This window comes from Dromiciops gliroides, chromosome 1, assembly GCF_019393635.1.
Source record: "Dromiciops gliroides isolate mDroGli1 chromosome 1, mDroGli1.pri, whole genome shotgun sequence".
In the NCBI taxonomy this organism is placed as follows: Eukaryota; Metazoa; Chordata; class Mammalia; order Microbiotheria; family Microbiotheriidae; genus Dromiciops; species Dromiciops gliroides.
The window spans coordinates 518,849,540-518,872,693 of record NC_057861.1 but is presented as its reverse complement, the minus strand read 5'-3'; the positions used below and the strand labels follow the sequence as shown (position 1 = coordinate 518,872,693).

At 35.7% G+C, this 23,154-nt stretch overlaps 1 protein-coding gene and 1 pseudogene across 1 annotated transcript in view; both read left to right on the top strand.

The window, feature by feature from the left end:
* LOC122731679 (retinal dehydrogenase 1-like) overlaps positions 1 to 23,154 on the top strand; it is a 69,410-nt gene that overhangs the window by 3,429 nt on the left and 42,827 nt on the right. Inside the window, exon 2 of the mRNA XM_043971935.1 lies at positions 10,216 to 10,320. Within this exon, the coding sequence (XP_043827870.1) occupies positions 10,216 to 10,320 (105 nt within the window). The remainder of the gene's footprint in view (positions 1 to 10,215; positions 10,321 to 23,154) is intronic.
* Positions 17,433 to 18,198, top strand: LOC122737305 (annotated as a pseudogene).

The following is a 23,154-nucleotide window of genomic DNA, read 5'->3' as shown; positions in this document are numbered from 1 at the left end:
TCTGTTTCTCTCTCTCTCTCTCTCTCTCTCTCTCTCTCTCTCTCTCTCTCTCTCTCTCTCTCTGTTTCTGTGTCTCTTTCTCTCCATTTCTTAGTCTGTTTCTCTCTCTGGGCCTCTGTCTCTCTGCCTCTCTCTCTCACTGTCTCTATGGATCTCTTGGTCTGACTGTTTCTCAATGTCTGTTTTTGTCTCTCTGGGTCTCTACACACACATACACACACATGCACACGCACATGCACACACATACACACATGGAGTATTTTCTGTCTGAATTTTTAAATTACTTTTAATCATTTCTTTTCATCTTTTCCCCATAGTCTTTTTCTTAACAGAAAATCTTTTTGGCATCTCTCTTCCTTGTGGAGGTGGGATTGAGGAACATTGATGATTTTGTCAGACCTTTTCAATGTTTTGTTTTAGTTTTGCTGAACTGTCTTTCTCCCATTCCTCTTTTTAGTTCTTTGACATATGGGATAGTTCTCTGGGAATGGAAGAAAGGAGAAATAATTTGGGAAATGTAGATGATATAAAAATGAAAGAAATAAAAAAACTATTTCTTTATATATAGGAACTGACTTGTTTATGTTGATTTTTTGGTATCTCATGGCTTTCTACTTTTGCATCTTTTTTATCCTCTCTCCCTGATTTTCCCTTATGATGCTTTTTTTTGTAGTTTTCAATAGCCATGTTCTGTGGATCAGGATCACAACCAAATTGTGAAGTCCTCAAGATTTGTGGAGGGCTTAAGAGAACAGAGATTTTTTTATAGCATTTGACCATTTTTCTCTTCTTTAGGAAAAAAAGTCAGGGAGAGAGACTACCTAAGTGGATGAACCTCTAAAGGATGGTGTATAGAACAAGATTTAGAACAAATAAAATCCCTATCATAATTTTAGTGCCAGAAAGAACCTTAAGTTTTCTCATCTAAATCCCTGACTTTGCAGCCAAAGAGACTAAAGCATAAACAAATGACTTGTTTCACATCACATTCAGAGATTTTTAATTTTGATTTTAGAGACACTTTTGAAAAGACTTCAGCTCTTTTAAACCTCTGATGGCTTCCTGTTTTTATCACTATTTAACAAATAGTGCCCCTACTGTCCTGGAAGAGTGAATACACCAAGATTACTGTGACATTCATAATTTGGAGCTTCTGGGTGAAGGGGCCCAACAGTACAGAGGATATTAAGTTTGAATACTTTTCAAGTTATTTTTAAAAACAACCCTTTCCTCATCTATTCTTATACAAATTGTAAACTAGAATATGTTTAAAGAGAAAATTAAATTGTATTTAGTTCATGCAATTGTATACTACTGATGTCTCTGACTATTTTCCTAAAAAAGCAAGTACTTGCTGCATTATTTACAATGTGGTTGTATACCTTGTGTTACCTCTTCAGGAGAGAAAGAGGTGCCTGGCAGTAGCTTTGATTCTTCATCAGGAATCTAAAAGTACCTTTGTACCTGGGACTATTCAATTTTGCCTAAGCTCTGTCTAGCTTACCAAAGAGGAATCAGTTGTTGTAACACAGTAGTATGTTGATGTAACTTTTTATCACTTGACTAGAAGCCTGATGCCCTTGGCATCCCAACTCTTGCTCATCTAAATGATAGGGAAGGAAAGAATTAGAAATACACATATTTTAACTCCTGGGCCAGTGACAATGTATTGCCCTGTAGTGAAAAAAAAAATTACATCACTTTTTACAAGTTTTAGGCTTTAAGGAGAAAAAGAAAGTGATTTTGACACATAGATATATTCCACTCCCTCTGAGTAAAGTCCATTTCAATACATATATCTAGCATGCTATTAAAAGTTGATTTTACTCTCTGCCTCTGTCTTTTATCTATATGGCAGGCTTTTATCTATAAGCTGAGGAGAGAGTCACTTATGAGATAGCACTAAGAATGACCTGTTGCCCCTCAAATGAAGGTTTTACAGACTGTTTATGCTACCTGAAATTCTGAGATTGTAGAATCATTCTTTTGTATTACCTAGCATCTTATTTTAAAATGCAAAAGTAACAAAGCAATTATCTCACATGTACATACCTTCCTGTAAATGGGTTTATCATGCCACTTTCTTCCAGTGACAGCTAGTTAAGATAAAGGCACAGAGGAAATAGGATTATAGAATCTCAGCATGGGAGGAGAACCCAGAAATTGTCTGGTTCAAACTATAACTGAAGAAAAAATTTTTTTCTATAACATTCCCAATTAATGCTTATTCAGCCTTCACTTCAAAACCTCTGTGTGAAGGAGGGAACTTACCACCTACCAAGGCAGAGAGGAGAGTGTTAGATTCTTTATCTGAGTCAGCATCATTTCTCTTCTCTCTACAAATAATGTCACTACCCAGAGACAGGATCAAGGCTGAAGCACAAACCAGAGAAGGGTATTAGCTAGCCACTCTTTATAATTACATAGAACCCCTTCCCTCTAGTAGTACATTAAATTGTGAGTTGATTTTAAACATACTTCTTAGCGGGAAGCAAAAATTATCTAGCACTACCAACTACTGCTACCCCTATCCCACATGATACATGGATATATTCCATTTGCGAGGTAAAAGCCTTATGACAGGGGGCAGCTAGGTGGCACAGTGGATAAAGCACCAGCCCTGGATTCAGGAGGAACCGAGTTCAAATATGACCTCAGACACTTGGCACTTAACTAGCTGTGTGACCCTGGGCAAGTCACTTAACCCTCATAGCCCTGTAAAGAAAAGTAAATAAGTAAATAAAAATTTTAAAAGTCTTATGACATCTCTATCAATTCACAGCATATAGCGAGTTGACATTATGGAGGTTCTTTTTGATGACAGGTATGCATTTCACTTCAAGAAAATCTGATGTGTAAAAATACAAACTTACAAAACAAATAAATTAATAGTGTGTGAATCCAATTTAAAAGCTATTTTGAGCTTTGAAGAATATCCAATATCTTTAAATAGCAGGTTTCTTAATGACTATAAGTAGCTACTTGTAGAATATTACCTGATTTTTTAAAAAGAGAATAAAGCCCAGAAACTTTTAAAAGTGAATACTTTTACAAAGTATTTTCAGTGAAAGACCAATCAGAAATTTACAAAGCATATCTGAAATGAAAAAAAAAATTAAGTCAATGTAGAATCTTTAATCTTTGCAAAATCAGTCTACAAGAACACGAGCATTGTGGTCAATTGAATTATCCATAAATCCATGGTAGTGTTTCTATTTCATGGTCATTTCTAGCTCCTGGACAGCCCAAAGAGGGCAGTGCATCCAGTTGCCAATTGAAGTGCTTAGGGGACAAAAAGGGAGTGCTAATAGTACACTCTAAAAAAGACTAGGCTTAAAGAGCTGTGTAGACAGGGTCTTGGTTATTTAGATAGGTTATAAGATTGCTTAAGTCATTACGCTTTTCAATTTGAAAAACACTCCTAAAACAAATTATGAAACTCAAATATTTGATTAAACACAAGGTTTCATGTGTTTGACTTGCTCCCTTGTATTAAGAGATGTAATGGCTTCAAGTATATATTCTTTATAAAGGAGGTGCAGAAGGTTGTTTATACTTGTTTGGGGCACTATTATAATCACTTTATCTCACAATTGTATTTGAACGGTGTGGCTGTTAATGGAAACCTATTAAATGGTTCATAAATTCTATATAGTATGATTTAGAAAGATGAGATTAAGACTTTGCAAGCATTTGGGCTATAGTGCCATAGATTTTGTTAGAAATTATATTTAAAGGATTCTATAGTGTTTGCATATTTTCTCTCTTTACATTTGGCTTATAGAAACAGGTACCAAGTTATTTATTTAACGCCTGAGAGTGATGTATCTTGACTCCCCAGGGAGAAATGTTTTGGCACCTCTCCTCTTTTTCCTTGCTGAGTTAACGAGGTAGAAAGGATTGTCAACATTAATTTTTTTAATAAAAGTTCATTCATGAAATCTTTTTTATAACTCTGACTATACAATACAAGCCAGAAACAATATATTTATCTGCCTGTATGATGGTCAGTATGTTTTCCCATCCTCTTTTTTTTGAGGGAGTCACTTTCACTTCTGTCTTATTTTAATTATTTTATTGACAGGCTGTTTCCATCTTTTTCATGCTTTTTGTTTCCTCCTGTTTTCTCTGAGTCATCCTATTTCTTCCTTTCATGGATTTTGTTGTAGGCCTTGACTCCATGAAAGGTAGTAAATTGTAGCAAGAACAATGGCCTTAGAATCAATCCCAAGCTTGTAGAGCTGGAAGAGAGTTGAGAGATCATCTGGTTCAAACCCCCCCCACCCCATTTTACAGATTAGGAAACTAGAACCCAGGAAAGTTGAGTTACTTGTCCAAGGTCACACAATAAATGTCAAAAGAGAGATTTAGTTGGAATCAAAAGAGAGATTTAACTAAGGTAACACTGAATACAAATCCAATATCTTTTCACAGTATCATGCTGACTTGGGCTCGAGTATTAGCTTCATTATTCAATAATTACAGTGAATTTGGAGAAGTTTCTTTGAATTTTACTTCAGTAACACACATTGGAAAAGTAGTAAGATTTGGAGTTGAGGAACCTAGGTTCAAAGCTTGGTTATTCCCTTTATTCATTGTGTGACCTTTAACAGGTCACTTGACTTCCATGGTTTCCTCATCAATAAAATTACATCAGTTGAACTAGATAACCCCTAAGGTCTCTTCCAGTCCTAAATCTATGATCTACAAAGTAAGAATGTTCATAATTGACCTTATTTAAAACAAGAGCATATTTAAATATAGCACTTAATAATTTATAGTATTGGGGCAGCTAGGTGGCGCACTGTATAAAGCACCGGCCCTGGATTCAGGAGTACCTGAGTTCAAGTCCGGCCTCGGACACTTGATATTTACTGGCTGTGTGACCTTGGGCAAGTCACTTAACCCCCATTGCCCAGCAATAATAATAATAATAATAATAATTAATAATAATTTATAGTATTTTCTACACAACAGGCCTATTGGGAGCTTTGGACTATATGGTCACAAAGGTCCCTTCCAATGATATAATCCTATCATATATAAGATTATTTTATTTCCTGGTCTTCCTATGATATAATCCCATGATAGATATTTATGTCTCTATCTATCTCTCTGTCTATCTATGCACCCTAAAGTTAAAGCCTCTATACATGACTGCTAATAGGAGGAGAGGCAGCATCCCAGGTGGGACAAGTTATCTGTGCTCCCTGAATTTGAAACCTTATAGTGTCTCCATGAGCTTTGTATGTTCCCTATAATAAAAAACAACATAATGGCACAAAACAAGTTACTACATTTCTTGGAAGTTGAGATTTGCTGTTATAAAAATATGTGTACCCTAACAATAATATCTGGCATTCATAAAGCCCTTTTAGACTTGCAGGAGGATATGACCTACAACCTCTTATTTGATGCCTACAATACCCCACATGCTAGGTCCTACAGGTATTATTCTTCATATTCCAAACAAGGAAATAGAGGCTCATGAAGGGCAAGATCCTTGCCCCTGTTCCATGGCTGTAAGTGCTGGAGGCAGAATTCCAACTTGGTTCTTTTTGATTCCAAGAGTAACATGTTTTCCTTGTAATAGACTGAGTTAAGTGATTGCCTCCCCAGCCTATTCCTCATCCTGCCTCTAGGAAGGTATGATGTTCCCAATTTTTACTTGTTAGGGATCTACTTTTAAAATCATTGATTTTTTAACCCCTATATTTCTTTTGCTCAGTTTTTCCCTTATTTTTGCTTCTTCCTGGTTTAGCATTTTCCTATCTCCTCATTATCCATGGTTTTTAAAAGAATTCTTCCAGGGTTCTTAAAGAATTGTTTTCAGTGGGGGCAGCTAGGTGGCTCATTAGATAAAGCACTGTCCCTGGATTCAGGAAGACCTGAGTTCAAATCTGACCTCAGACACTTGACACTTACTAGCTATGTGACCCTGGGCAAGTCACTTAACTCTCATTGCCCCTCAAAACAAAAAGAAACAAACAGACAAAAAAAAAGAATTGTTCAGTTTGGCTTGTTAAGGGGAAAGCTCTCACTTTAACAAGGACATTCTTCTCAAGTCACCTCCATATTAGCCTAAAAATATACTTTGAATGCCCATACAATCTTAATTTACCAGATAATTACTGTTATCTTTTTGATACTGTGTATACAAAGCTTTAGTGCACTGCCACCTTGACATGTCACACATCGTATTATAAATTACATTAAGCCACACCTAAGTTATATTGAATGGACAGGGAGCCTGTAAAATTGCCCACTTTCCCCTGAACAAATAGGTCACTTGTCTGGTACATATCTTCCAAGTTATTCAGCCTGATTCTGGAGCTGTAGGGTATTGTGATATGCCTGTGGAATGATTAAAAAAAGAAGGACCAAGAAAAGGAGGCTAAAATTCTAGCTATACTGTCTAATATATCTAATGAGTGGTCGCCCTTGAACAATATATACAGCCCATGTAGTATGCCAGGCTTAAAATAGGTGGATGGGATATACATCCATGCCACCCAACATATTGGAGGAAACTGAGTCAGGTTTAATCAGATGCGTGGGGTTGAGACGTCAATGGCATCAGACATATTGGAGGGAGAATAGACAGAAGCCAGATGTAGAATGAGATGGGTAGGATGAAAACTTCCAGCCATCTGTACAATATTGTGGGGAAACTATAACTATTTTCCTACCATCAAGTCTACTTGGAGAAGAACTTCTATGTTTGGCCTACAATCCACAGTTGTGGGAATTAGACCATCCATTACAAATCTGCCTACTACCCAAATTTAGTCCATTTTTAGCCAAAAAATATAAGTGAAAATCAAAGAATTCTTTAAAAAATATGCTATGAGGATAAATATAGAAAATTAAATTAGGGCTCAGAAAAAGTTTATGGTTCTAAGAGAAAGTAAAATTTCTCTCCTTACACTAAATTTTTGGTCTTAATAGGCAACTTTGTTTATTGGTTGTTAAAGATTACTATAGATTGGCTTTTTACGTCAAAAAGACCGCAATCCAAAAACAGCACAACTTTCTTTTGTTTGTGTTACCTAAGTATACACATTTGTATTGTTAAAAAATATTACTATTAGCCTGGGAGAAGGCTAGAATTTGGAAAAAAAACTAGTTTAGCATCCTGTAAGAAAGGAGGAATCTATAATAAGGTTGCAATAACATATTATAGCTACTGTAAATATTTATGGTTCAGGACGCATCCTTGCCCATAGATTCATAATTGCTGCTGTGTCTACTATCATGGTAAAACATGACAAATAGTTTTATTTCTATAAGCATGATAACTCCCTTTTTTCCAAATTTGCTCAAGGAAAATACATTCAAAAGAAGATTATGATTCATTTTAGCTTCATGCCATTGCTTCTGATTCAAAATGGACTTCATAGTTTTTTATAACTCATTAATCTCCACCTCATTACTCCTTCCCTAACTACAAGAAGTGGGATTGTTGAGACCCACTTGTCTTCCACTGAAGTGACTAGACAGTCTTTATACATAAGATATAATAAAATTAAAATCTTAAAAAAACTTTAAGATATTTCACATTGGTTATTTTTATACAGTCAAGGAAAAACAAAGGTTGGTACAATGGTCAGTAAAATGAAACTAATAGTTAACTAATATGTTGCTGGAGCTGAATTTTTTCTTTGCAGAACTACTGAAAAGGCTTTGTTCCTGGACAAAGGTAGATGACATACAGTTTGTATCACACCAATATTCTACTCTAGGAAATAATCTTCACCACACTTTCCTGATATGTCATCATGATATGGAGGGTGATCCTGCATTCTTGAAGGCTATTGTAGGAGCATATCAACTCTAGCTGTTTTTACCCTATATAACTCTTTGAGATACCACTTTAAGCTATTGAAATAAAAATTATAACATTGTAAAAAAAAAAAAAAGAACTTGCCTCTCTCACTTTCATGTTTGTAAAATAAATGTAACAAAGCTTTTCTTTTCTTTTTTTTTTTTTTGAGTGTAGCTGAGTAGAATCCAGTTTGGGGGGGGGGGAGGTGTTGAATATCATAGGGACTGAACCTGTGATTTCATTGGTTAAAGGGAGCTCCCAGTTGAGGAAACTCCCTTTACCTAAGCAAGTCACCATCTTCTCTGCAATTTATACTCTCAAAAAGGTTGCCTAGAGCTAGGAGAGCTTAGGTTCCTTGCTCAGGGTCTCACAGCCAGTCGAGATCAGAGGTGAGACTTGAACCACATAGGTTTTCCTGACTTTGGGGCTGCTACTCTAGACTTTATTTTATGCTGCCTCTATTTAGTGAATAAACAAAAACAATTTTTAATTAATATAAAGCATTATAAGTCAAGTGTTTCTAAGAACTCAAGGATTCTTGAGAATTACCTCTTTTAAGTAAAAACATTTTCTCTGACTCATTCATATTCTTTGCACTATTAATAAACTTAACAGTTTTTCATAGTATAAAGGCATATTTTATCTAGTTTTTCTGAATTGACATGAATTCTGAATTAATGGTAAATTAATTAATAATTAATATGATAGGGGTGGCTAGGTGGCACAGTGGATAAAGCACCGGCCTTGGATTCAGAAGTACCTGAGTTCAAATCTGGCCTCAGACACTTGACACTTACTAGCTGTGTGACTCTGGGCAAGTCACTTAACCCCCATAGCCCCCCCCCAAATTTAATATGATAATAAAATTAATTAGTAGAATATAATATAAAATGATTAATTCTGAATTAAAATACTGGTTTTGTTGTAGATCCTGCATGTAATTGTGTCATGTCTTAAAACAATGATTTACCTTATAAAATTATAATTTAAATGATAATTCCTTGAGAACTACTTAGAATTTTGTTAGAAATCCTTTGGAATGTCACATCTATGTTTAGATGCTATACCTATATAAAAATTTTAAGGGGCAGTGAATGAGAGGAGGAGGAAAATTTTGTAGGTTTTAATAGAAGTCTAATGAATTTTATTTTATTGATCATAAAAGAGCAGTTTCTTAACTAAGGGCTTCAGAAACCTTTATTTTTCAGACATTTTCAGTCATGTCCAACTCTTCATGGTCCCATTTGGTGGGGGGGGGTAGTAAAGAAAAAAAATGGAGCAGTTTGCCATTTTCTTCTCCAATGGAATAAGGCAAATAGAGGTTAAGTAACTTGCTCAGAATCTCACAGCTAATAAATCTCTGGGGCTGGATCTGAACTCAGGTCTTCCTGACTCCAGGCCCAGTGCTCTATCCATTGAGCCATTTGGAAAAACCTTAGCTACATTAAAAGATAAATGGGGCATCATTGTTTTATTAGTTTCATATTCAGTGAAACACTAATCTAAGTCTTAGTAGAGTTTTAAATTGCTACTTTTAAATACATGTGCAAGATTAGCATTCCTTTATAATTTTAGCCTTCCAAAACATAAATAGAAAAGTGAACCCCATATTTCTGGTGTCCAGTGTTTATTTAAGTACGTCTTTTTTAATCTTTGTATTAAGTAGTTTGTTATTCTTTATTCTAATTTTCCTTTGCATACATATGTCCATTGAAGGAAAATTAAAACCTGGTTAGTTGATCTCAAAGTATATGTAATAAGTTCAAAGAAAATACTATATGTCTTACAGTTCAAGGTTGTTGTTTTTTAAGATACATAGGAAAGCTGCATAACCAGATTTTTCTTGATGCTCCTAAAAACAAATTACATGTTTCCATTGTTGTTCTAAAGCTCTTTCAAGTACAGAAATATTTTATAATGCCAAATCACTAATGCTATGATTAAGCACACAAATTGAAGTAGAAAATGGAGACAATTAACTCTACAAAACCAATTCTTGCATCAGATTGGCTCTTTTAGGTGAAATCATTCCCTTCAATGGTTCCCCTGAATTCACTATTGCGGAAGTGGCCTGCATTCCCAGTGACATTTTCAGATTGTACTCTGGTTCATATTATCGTAAATAACCTGGAGGCAGGAGATTATTTGTAGAATCAAGAATCTTCACAGTTAGAAGGGTTGTAGTGAATCATCTAGTCCAACCTGTACTTGAATAGCAATCTCCTCTACAACATGACCTTTACAACACATGGTTTTAGCAGGGAAATGGTACCATTAAGAAGTATGAATAAGGGTCTTTACCAATGTTACAAGATCAATTATTGTGAAAAATTGTTTCAAAGACCCCTGAACTATGTATATGACTTTAATTTATTTTTATATTTCTCAAGATATTTATAAATAACGAATGGCATAATTCATCGAGTGGCAAAAAATTCCCGGTCTTTAACCCTGCAAATGAAGAAAAAATTTGTGAGGTGGAAGAAGGAGATAAGGTAAGTTTTCTCATCTGATTTCCCATTCACCTAATGACAGTTGGGTTTTCTCTTGATTCTTTGTTTACAAACTATTATGTAATCAAATCTACATTTCATTTTTAAAAATTTATTTGGCATAGGGACTATAGAGATTATCTAGTCTAGCACCCTTAGTTTTACAGATAAAAAAAATGAGGTTCAGGATAAATTATTTTCCTGGGGCACACAAGTAGTAAGTATAAGATTTAAATGTAGATATTTTGACTGCAAGATAAGTTCCTGATACTACTGATGTCTCATAGAGGACAGAGGAATGTAAAAAATGCCACAGGCCATATTTCCTTATAGAGAGTTTCTCAAAAACATTATTATTGGTGATTATGTTAAATGATTTGAATTCTTATCATGCTCCATACTTTTCTTCCTCCTTGACTTGCACGGAATGGTCCATTTGAAAATGTTTGCTCATCTGTAAGTTAGCAAAAAGAACCTGACCATATACAAAGAAAGAAGTTTGGCTCATGACTTAAAAATGAATATTTATGTATATACCCGCATATAAGTATATTTTCATATATTTCACATATATTAGAGTAAAAGGACAATAAAACAAAAATTATTTTATTTTTAATTTATGGAATAAAACAAAGATTTCCATAACAGTAGAATAAAAAAAGATGATTATACATGAAACTGCAAATCTGCTATGCACAGCTTGCTTTCCTTTCAAATATACAACAAAATCATCATGCAAATTTCTTTTTTTCTCTCCCCCCCACCAAGAGATGTCTACCATTATATATAAATGGGTATTTATATATGTAAAATTATTCTATACATCTATTTATCAAGTTTTTCTCTGGATGCAGAATGTATCTTTTTTCCTATGTCCCTTATAATTAATTTGGGTATTTATAATAGATAGAATAGTTTATTTGCTTAAGGCCATTCTTAAAATAATATTTCTATTACTGTCACTGTTGTCTTAGTTATCCTCATTTCATTCTTCATTATTTCATGCAAGTTTTTCCAGGTTTTTCTGTTTTGTTTTGTTTTGTTTTGTTTTGTTTTTAGTGAGGCAATTGGGGTTAAGTGACTTGCACAGGGTCACACAGCTAGTAAGTGTTAAGTGTTTGAGGCCGGATTTTAACTCAGTTACTCCTGACTCCAGGGCCAGTGCTCTATCCACTGCGCCACCTAGCTGCCCCCCATGTTTTTCTAAATATATTTCAAATACACATTAATAGAAATTTTTTCATCCTATTTTCTTAAACTTCACTAAATTTTTTGTCTGTTTAATAATAACTTAAGGAGCTTATGTTGGCTTAGAGCTTAAAGAGAATCGAGAGGTCAAATTGTTCCATCCCCTTTGCACTATTAACAAACTTAATAAATTATTTTCCCCTCCACAATGTAAAAGCAGACTTTATACAGAGTGTATGACTTAATACAAACTCTGAATTAGCAGTGTTCAAAATATAAATTTTACAATAGATCTAGCAATTTATTGGTTGTACCTCCTAAATAATATAATTTGCTCCCTAAAATTATACATGAAGTGATGGTGGTGACAGCGTAGTATTTTTCTTTAAATCCATTTGAATGCTACTCCATGTATTTAGTTCCTGGATCCATATAAAATTTTAAAGAAGGAATGAATAAGGTTTTATAAGAAAATTGTAGTTCCAAAACATGAAAGCCCAAGTCAGGTTATCAGTAAGTGGCAAAGATAGAGCATATGTCATGTTTTCTGACTTACTTTCCAATATTCTTTCTAGCATATAATGCTATTTAAGTCAATAAATTAACTGTTTTACATTAAATTTATTGGAGTCTTTTAAGTACCACCTCTCTGTGCTTAGAAAATCTAATCTGCCAATTTGTATGTAGGTCCATGCACCAGAAAATGAGTAAACCCATTTCTTCAAATTGACCTTAAAAGAATTCAAGGAGCCATGATTTCATGTGCATGGGTACTCCCTTAAGAAAAACACATTTTACTCTTCCCATGCCTTAGTGAGTGGTTTTGTGAGAAGATGTAACCAACCTTCTGGAAGGGAGCCCCTCTGGAGCAGCCTTTGAAAAATCAGGGTCACCTCCATGTGGCTTTGGCCTTTGGGATATGTTAGAACAAGCAAGAACAGGCAAGAAGCTTGTTCCCTGAAAGAAGAAACCAGAAAAACAGTAAAGGATAGAGTAGAAAGGTTACATAACTTCTAAGTTATATTATGAAATACTCAAAGTAGAATTATAGGTTATTAAATTAGAAAATTCAATGAAATGAGATTTCCACCAGGCAATATGTTTTTGAGGGTTTTTTTTGTTCTTTTTTGTTTTGTTTTGGGGGAGGGGGGTTTGCAGGGAGGAGGTAAATGATTAAACTTTAGTAGTTTGTTTGGGACACTCTAATACAACAAGACAGTTAAGGGAATGCTATACAAAAACAACCAGTAATGACTCAGCATCCTTATATACTAGGTTTAAGCAATGTCTTTAAGTGGTATAGATAGAGTAGTGGTTTCATACCATGCTCTCTATTTTATCTGTGTAACAACTGAACCTTTAGAAAATTTGATGTAGTCTTTTGTCTCCCTAAGTATAGCAAAGTCACTAAACTCTTAAGGAAAATGGAATCTAGAACAAGTAATATTTTAAGCTATTGAAAGCAAAACTAAGATTTTTCACATATGGTATTTCATATCCCAATACTTCCTGTTGTTGCTCAGTTCTTTGTGTTACAACAGCAGCCACTCTTGGCTGTTTATCTGAGAAATTTTGTGTATTTGATAAGAAGAGGTATATTTTAAAATACATCACTTTAAATACTAAAAGTTTTGATATATTTTGATATGCTTTTTTTACTTACCAAGACATATCTGTGATTGAATTGTTGTGCAAGTTCCCTCTAATGATGTAAGTTGAAGCCTGTGTATAACTTTTCATCCAGAAGTTGACCACAGAGGGTTCCTTAAACATTTTCTACTCATGACCTTTTCACCCAATAAATTTTTACACAACCCCAGGTAAATAGGTATATAAAATGGGTATACATAACCATTTACTGTTGCCAAATTTTTTGCAATTCCCAAATTCAGTTATGTGACCCATATGGGGTCATGACCCACATTTTAAGAAGGCTTGGTCTTGGGGCAGCTAGATGGCGCAGTGGATAGAGCACCGGCCCTGGAATCAGGAGTACCTGAGTTCAAATCCGGCCTCAGACACTTAACACTTAACTAGCTGTGTGACCCTGGGCAAGTCACTTAACCCCAATTGCCTCACTAAAATAAAAAAGAAAAAAAGAAAAAAAAAAAGAAGGCTTGGTCTAGTTAACATATTTGGGGCTTTTTTTCCTTTATCTTTGAATTATGAGAATTCCAGTGGATCACATTGGTTATCAATTCATATGTAGTCTTAAAATATGAAGGGATTATCACTGTCTATAGAAGCATGATTACATGGTACAATTTCAGGACATTTCATATTTTAATTTAAATATTCCTTGTACCCTAACTTCTGCACTGAAGTAGCCATATCCTTCCATCACCTGATAAACAAGACATATTTGCTGGTTTCATTTGAAATCTACCAATGGAAATATTTTCAAAGGAATGGAGATCCAGCAGAAGTCAGATAACCCATATGATGTACCATGTCTACAATTTAAATGAATCAGTTTCTTCTTAAATTGACATGCTCCATTCAACCACTACTTCATAACCATGGTTTAATAGATGAAGTGGACCTGCTATGATAAAATCATTAGAACATAAGATCCATGAGAGCAAAGCCTTTAAAAAAAAAAAAAAAACTTTGTGCCGCTTTCCACGTAGCACTAGCACATGATAGGTACTTGTTGAACTGAATTGAATGTGTCTGCTGTTGAAATTGACAAACCTCTCAGTAGAAGGGCAATGTTTTCCTTATATACTACAGATTCATTGCACTCTGGACACACCTCTTCAAGGTGGGGAAGCCTACCAGGAAGCTCTAGCTATAGCATAGTCGGTTCCATGTATGGGTAGTAGCGGGAATCCTGGGAACAGCAGCCAGCAGCATAGTAGAGTGAATTGGAGTCAGAGGAATTGGGTTCAAATCATAGCTCTAATGTTTATTACCCATGCGACCATGGACAATTATTTCACTTGGAGTTTCTCATCTATAAACAGAATCAGACTAAATTATGCTTTTTGTTACTTGCAACTCTAAATGTATAATCTGGAAGAACAGTCACAAGGTTGAATTTTGACAAGAGTTGTGAAGTCAGCTGAGTTTGTCTTACACCTGCCTACTTCTCTGCCTATGGCAGTCTTTATCTCCTTTCCCCCTAGGGTTCAGCAATCCCCAGAACCATACTTCATGAAGATTTACTAAAGTCTTTCCTAGAGTAATAATAGTAGCAATCATTATTATTGTTATTATTACTACTACAACTCATATTTTATAGCACTTTATGATTTACAAAGTCTTTTAAATAGGCTGGCAATAATTTTTTAACCTGAAGAGGTGATATTTCTTAAAGAAATTTGCATATTACTAGAGTAATCTTAGAGACTAAAAATATCTTTAAAACCCTTCATAGAATGAAGCTTTGATGGTGAAATGAGAAGCAGTGCCCTTTTCTCAGGGTCTGATTTCTTTCTACCCCACAATATCTGCCATCTTCTTATACCTCTATCTCCTTCTTGGAGTTGGTGGTATCAGGTATCATGGACCTTGCCAGACATAGGCCTGGGGACCCCTGTCACCCTTTTAAAGGAGAATTCCTGGATTGGCAGTGATGTGGGTGCACACTATGGGAGGTGGTCTTTTTAAACTTCAGGTCATTGGTGACATCACTACACACACACATACACACACACACACACACACACACACACACACACACACACACACACACACACACACATTGAATTTGCCCCAGGTGCCAAAAGTCCTAGTTACCACTCTATGTACTTCTTATTTACTCTTGAATGTAAAAATACACAATATCAAGTGGTCTGGATTACTTTGCAATTACATTTCTCCAGAAATGCGACAGTTCTCTTAATAGTCAGTCCTTTTCTTGCAATTTCCACCCTTCATGAACAGTCTTAATAATTCATTGGGAAAAAGTTAATGATTACTGTTTAGCTGAGAGGTTTGCCTTCTGTCCAACAGTTCTGTAGAGAAATGTGTAAAGACAAATGCTGTTAACTGCATTGCTTAGTGAAACATTCGAATATGACAAATTACACAGTCATTGTAAATCTAATATTCAGGAATTAATTCTTTAGATAATGAACCAAGAGGTTTTAGGAATTTTATTTTTGTGTAGAATAGAAGTAGCAGCAAGTCTGTATGTTTCCATTTGAAATATTGTTGTTGTTTTAATTAAGAGTTAGGGGAAGGGGAGACCAAGTAGAAATTATTTATTACAGAAACAGATATGGATATAAATTGTTTTTCTTTTCAGTTTAGTCGTTCTTTCAGGTTATGACAACTAATTGAAGACTGTAATCATAGTGCATTATTATATTTACCTTATAAATTAATCATTGAAATTTGAAGTAAATGCCCATTAAAAATAGATGCAAAAGAAAACATGGTGCAAAACTATTTCCACAAACTTCTCACTCTCTTTGTAAATGTCCATATTTGATTTAATTTACCCATAAAATTACAATCCAGCAAAATCTCCCTGCTTGCTTGTTCCTCCCTTAAAACACTTACTAGCTATATTACGCTGGACAAGTCACTTTATATCTCTACACCTCAGTTTTCTTATATATAAAATAAGATTAATAATAGTGCCAACCTCACAGGGTTGTTGTGAGGATCCAGTGAAATAACATATACAAAGCACTTTCCAAACATTAAAGTTCCACTTGAGTGAAGGAGGTAACAGAAAGGATATAAACAGTGTACAAGACTTTCTTTTTGTTTTCAAGGAATTTATAATCTGGGGAGACAGGGTATAAATACATAAATAATGAAAAACTAGGGGCTAAATGCCTGTACTGTTGCACCTAAGTATCATAGAAGATAATAGAAGGAATAGATCACTATGGGATCAAGTAGTCAGAGAAGGTAGTAAGAGGCTCATAGTTGTGGAAAGGCAATTTTCGGCCAGTCCCCTTACACTTTGATACCTATCAAGTGTTTGCAATTGGTAGGTATCAATCCCCATTGTGAAATATCTCTAACTATAAGTATACATAACAAGATAGCAGAAAATTCCTGAGATACAACAGCTTCCTCTCCATTTCCACTTGTATTTTCTTCAAGCAGACCATAGATGATAAAGATCACATCTCTTTTACACAACAGACAGCCTTTGTTAGTTTTTACAATTAATAAAATTCATCACTGCAGCCAATGTTCTGACCCTGAACTTCTCTGAACTTATCCAGGTCGGTCTTCAGACATCATATGTAGCTGTCCATGAAGTTCTCCTTTGGCATCATATTCACGTGCCCAATGTCACCTCCCTGCCATGATGTGGCAAAAGAGATAAAGAATGTGACAGATTGAAAAATATGGGAAGGGGCAGTTAGGTGGCACAGTGGATAGAGCACCAGCCCTAGATTCAGGAGTACCTGAGTTCAAATCCGGCCTCAGACACTTGACACTTACTAGCTGTGTGACCCTGGGCAAGTCATTTAACCCCCATTGCCCAGCAAAAGAAAACAAAAACAAAAAGAAAGAAAAATATGGGAAGACTTGTATGAGCTGGCACAGAGTGAAGTTAACAGGCCCATGAGAATAATGTCTGCACTGACCATTATAATGGGAGGGGAAGCATGTCTGAAAGAATTCAGAATTTTGTTTTCCAAAATGTAATGATAAAACATACCTTCTCCTTCTTGGTAGAGACGTGTGACTTAGGGCAAATTGTTTTTCCTCTTTGGGGTTGAATTTCCTTATCTCTAAGTGGCGACCATCCTATTTCTACTCTCTCCTTCAAAGAGAGGTTGAGGAGAAAGCTTGGCAGGCAAGCGAATGAAGGAACAGGGAGGCAGGCATTGAGGAAGCAAGGGAGCCAAACAGGCCAGTGGAGGCCCAAATGGAAGCCAAAGTCTGCTCCTGTGCCCAGGTTCTCCAGTTCCCCATCCCGGAGCCCCCAGCAGAGTAAATGTGGCCTGCCCTGGATGTGGCCTGCTGCAGCCATAGCCTCGCTGCTAAAGGAGGATTGGGAAGTGAAGCTCAAGGTTGATTCTTTCAGGGAGTGGATCACAAGTGAGGCAGAAGACTTGGTGGCAAATTTTTTCCCAAAGAAGTTGTTAGAACTTGATAGTTTTTTGAAGAAGCCTATCTTAAACAGCCATGATTTAACCCAGATCTACTCTGAAATGGATCTCCCAGTCCTGATCCCATCCTTCTTAGCAATAGTTATGATGGATTGGATGGTCCCAATTTGAAGAAAAGGAAGTTGGATGAGTGTGAGAAGGCCTTCCAGGGCGTCAAGGTATTTGTGATGCCAAATGGGATGTTAAAAAGCTGCCAGCAGCTGGTAGACATCATTGAAAAGGTGAAACCTGAAATCTGGCTGCTGATTGAGAAATGTAACACAGGCAAAATGTGGGTTTAGCTCCTCATCCCCAGGATAGAAAATGGGAACAACTTTGGTGTATCCATCCAGGAGGAGACAGTTGCAGAACTAAGGACTGTGGAGAGTGAAGCTGTAACTTATCTGGACAAGATATCTAGATATTACATTACAAGACTCAAATTGGTTTCTAAAATAGCCAAATACCCCCAACGTGGGACTATCGACGCACAGTGACAGAGAGTGATGAGAAGGAATATATCAGCCTTCAGCTCATCATATCAGAACTGAGGAACCAATATGTCATTTTACATGACATGATCCTGGGTCAAGACCAACATTGCCTTGGTTTGTTACATGACTGTTGAGATGGGAAAACTGCCTGGAAATAGTAATCACACCTCTCTTCTGTTTTTAGTTAGAGTCTAATGAAGCTCTCATGTAGTTCTGTTAAAAAAAAAATAGAGTGGTTGTGGAGAAAGCCAGGATTCAAAGGCAGCCATTGTGACACCAGACTGCTCTTCAAAGGGTAGTTGGAATTTTGAAATTGTAAAGTGCTATATAAATGTGAGTTAATATTAGAAGTGAGCTACTAGCAAGAGGATATGCTTCACAGTAAGCCAAGAAGGGGTAATCAAGCTTCTGTCTGGGGAGAATGAGATTGGCAGGCACTCAAGGGACACTGACTTCCTGGGGGACAAGCAAGTAAGGGAAGTTCTGTCTAGATTAATAGAACCAGGATATGCAATGTTGAAGGAACAAGGTAAAAAGGGATCATGGGTCCAGAATAGACTATATTCAGGGTGGAGGCAAATGTAACCTGACTAAAAAAACTTGGAAACAATGGAATGCTAAATTGGACAAAATTATATTTGCCTTTTTTTTTTTTTTAGTGAGGCAATTGGGGTTAAGTGACTTGCCCAGGGTCACACAGCTAGTAAGTGTTAAGTGTCTGAGGCCGGATTTGAACCCAGGTACTCCTGACTCCAGGGCCGGTGCTCTATCCACTGTGCCACCTAGCTGCCCCCTATATTTGCCTTTTAATCAGATTATATATATGTGCATATATATATATATATATATATATATATACACACATATATACCCATATATACCCATATATACCCATATATATGATATATTATGATGTATTATAATATATTATACAATATAATATAGTTGTGTGTGGATGTATAAGTATTTGTACTCTACTTTCTCTGATGACAAAGAAATATTTGGTTATGCACATAAATATATATACTATATTTCTATGCATAGACATATAATTTAATTTCCTCTACTTTCTATAACTGATGACAAATGAATAGGTCAGTATAATACTACAGGAAATCTGAGATTTCACCATTATGGACTCCTGTCCCTCAACCCGTACATGTCAACAAATGTTTATTAAGTGCTCACTATGTGCCAGGGATCATACTGGGATTACAAAAACAAGCAAAAATAAAAACAAGTTATCAACTAGCTTACATTAAAAAAATATGTATTTATTTAATATTTAATTCCCCCCCAATTACATGTAAAAATAATTTTTTTAACAGGAGCTCCTATTCTAATGGTGGGAGATGACAAAATGAAGATGGGGGAAGGTATCTATATTGTAGTATGAAGGTAAAGTCCACAGGATAAAGGTCAGATGTTCTGGGTCCTTGACAAAAATGGAGATTCTGGGAGGAACTCACCAGCGAGAGAAAGGAGCTGCCATGGAGGCAGAAGGCAGATGAAGCATGGTAGACTGTTTTCATGAAAAAACAACAAAAACATGGATTGCCCAGTAGTAGCTTTCTGGCAACGAGCTTCTCCAAACATAAATATGGTATTCTGTGAGCACATGAGCATGTATGCACATATGCACACATGTGTAGGTACCCACATAGAGGAGAAGCAGTGTAGCTATGGAAGAGAGAGCTATCCTCAGACTCACAAAGATAAGGTTCGAATTATAAATTTGCCAGATCCTGGCTTTGTTACCCTGACTTAATTTCAAGTGCTTCGGGCAACTCTCTGAGACTATAAGATGTAGAAGATGTGTGGACCTTCAATGGCAGAGGGAAACTTTTCACTACAAGTTCCGTATGCCAATGAAATCATAGGTTTGACAAAAGTAAATTAGAGATGATTGTGTCAATTTTCATGCTGGATTTTTTTAAAGCATTGATTCACACTTCAGGCCTAGTGGGTAGATAGGACCTGCCTGATCTTGTGCTCTCTTGACACAGCCTTCAGACTAGGTCAGCAACATGCCATAATGAGACATTCAAGTTTATAGTCAGGAAGACCTGAGTTTAAATCTTGCCTTAAAACACTTACTAGCTATATGACCCTAGGTAAGTCACTTTATATCTCTATGACTCAGTGTCCCCATATATAAAAAAAGATTTATAACAGTGCCAACCTCAAAGGGTTGTTGTGAGGATCTAGTGAAATAACATATACAAAGCATTTCACAAACCTTAAAGCTCCACTTAAGTGGAGAGGGTAACAGAAAGGATATAAACAATGTGCAAGACATTATTCTTGTCTTCAAGGAATTTATAATCTGCAGAGAGAGAGCATAAATAGTGAACAATTAGGGTCTAAACCCCTGTACTGCTGCACCTAAGTCTCATAGAAAATAAGAGAAGGAACAGGTCACTATGGGATCAATGAGTCAGAGAAGGTAGTAAAAGGGTCACAGTTGTGTAAATGCAAAGACAGGACAGGGGTGAAGAAATTGATGTTTTACTCGAGTGATCTGAGTCAAGCATATGATACAGTCATGATGAATTACTATAAGCAGAAGAGATGTGGGTCCATGGGAGCTGTGTTCCTAAAGTCATATTGACAGGATAGAGCTTTAGGGTTTTTATTTGTTTTGTTTTTCATTTGGGGTTTTAGCCTTAGAGATCAAGCAATCTGCTATGTAAGTAGATACATTCAAGTCCAGCAAAATACTTAGTTCTTAAAGCCTTTTTTAAACATAAGTGATGGGAGGCCTGATGTAGGCAAGAGACAGAGAATCCAGATTGCCTGATTTCTGCTCAATTCCATATCCATTTGGCTATGTGGCCTCTCTTTTGGAGGCCGGAATGTCTATAGTTAACCATATATGGATAAAACCATGGGCTGAACACTGAACAGAAGCACATATGTGAACATTGCACCACACAGATTTGTTTAAATACAGGGCAGTCAGTATATAATGTGTAAGTTGTGTTCTCCTGATAGCATGCAGACAGCCTTCCTGGTCTTGGAGATTTGCTTTATTTCAAAGCAGCAGGGTCAGACTCCTTTTATTTAACTTACAAAGAGAACAAAATGTGTGAAATAAAGCTGGATCTCAATATAATAGGCCAATGTGATTAAAGTTTATCTTCTTATGTATTGCTTTCCCATCAGTCTTACATTAAATTTCTGTTTTTGATGTCTCTCTGTGGAGGCCAAATTTATGTCTTAACTGTAAATGTCAATTATCCTCTAAAATGTTAGTAGAACATGGAACAATTGCTTAACATAACGAAACATTTTACATTTCCTCTGAAAGTCTTATCACTAAATTATATTCAACTGCTAATTCAATTAAACAATTATTAAGTAACCACTATACCAACAATACTGTGGGAGGTAATGAGAGGACAAAGTAAAACATTCCCTGTCCTCAAGTGGCTTACATTTGACCGAGAAGTACAACAGGTACACAGATCGTGCAAGTTAACAACAGAAAGATGAGGGAGACTTTCAGAAAAGAACTCAGGTAAGAGTTGGCCTCTGAACTGAGCCTCAAAGCTAGAAATTCTATGAGGCAGAAGGAAGGAGTGCCTTTGTATCTTTCTCAAAAACACCTTATGATAAGGAGCAGAGGACCTGAGTTCAAATCTGGCCTCAGACATTTGACACTTACTAGCTGTGTAACCCTGGGCAAGTCATTTAACCCTCATTGACCTGCAAAAAAAAAAAAAAACACCTTATGATAAAGGTAAGCATAAGAATATTACAACAAATGCTGATGAATCTGGGAAGTTGTATGATTGGACCTTCAATGTTGAATGAAACAAGTTTATATTCGAGCATTTCTCTATCTCTTCCTCCCTTTATCTCTATCTGAAGGTGTCTCTCTTACACATACACACACACACACACACACACACACACACGCAGAAATAGAGAGACAGAGAGAGAGAGAGAGAGAGAGAGAGAGAGAGAGAGAGAGAGAGAGAGAGCAATGTTCTAGGTATATTGGGGGAAGCAAAGGGAAAAAAAAATAAGAAAAGATCCCCATACTGTATGAGTTTATATCTTGGGAAGACAAGACTAGCAATAACAAACAAAAGTAGACAGAATGTAATTGGATACCAAATAATATCATGCAAATTAAGTGATGCAAAGTTTAGAGAAGTGTCAATTCAGCAGCAGCAACAACAAAAATTAGATTCTACTATAAAATATGAGAGGCAGATCATGTGCCTTTCACAGGTGTATTTAGGAGAGGCATTGTTAGCCAAAAGAAGGATAGAGATAAAAATTAAATAGATAATTTTGGTTATATGAAATTGCAAAGCTTTTACATAATATTGGCATATTTAGAATAAAAGAGAAGTTTGTACTGAGAAAAAATTTTATACCAAATATTTCTAGTTAAAGAGTTTGATATTTATTCTATATTAACAGCTAAGAAATATATGACTAAAAGAAAGTCCTGAATGGATAAGTGGTCAAAAGATAAGAACAAATCTTTCTCAAAAGAATTATAAACTATCAATAAAAGCATTAAAATAATAGAATTACAAATTATCATTAAAACTATGAATAGATGTTCTGAATCACTAACAAAAAGACAAATGCACTTCAAAACAACCTTTAGTTTTCACTTTGTATCCAGAAAATTGACAAAGATGGAAATATTCAAGTTGTGAAAAAGGCAGAGGCACTAGTGCATAAAGTTAATTGGTATAATCATTCCTGGAAAGAAATTTGGCATTATGTAAAAGTGTGACTAAAATGTCCTTGCTCTTTGACACCAAAATTCCTCTGCTACATATATATCCCAAGGATACCACTGACAGGAACAAAAGGGTCAATATAAAACAAAATAGAGTAGTGTGTTCTGTGCTAGTAAAGAAGTAGAAGCAAAAGTGAGGCCCATTGCTGGAGAATGGCTAAACAAATTATGGTGAGTTAATGTCATAGAATATTACAGTGCTGTAAAAAGCAATGAACTTGACAAATGCAGTTGGGACAAGGAAAGAAAAATGAACTGATGTGAAATGAAATATGCAGAACCAGGAAAATAATATGTACAATGACAACAGTCGTGAAAATGGAAA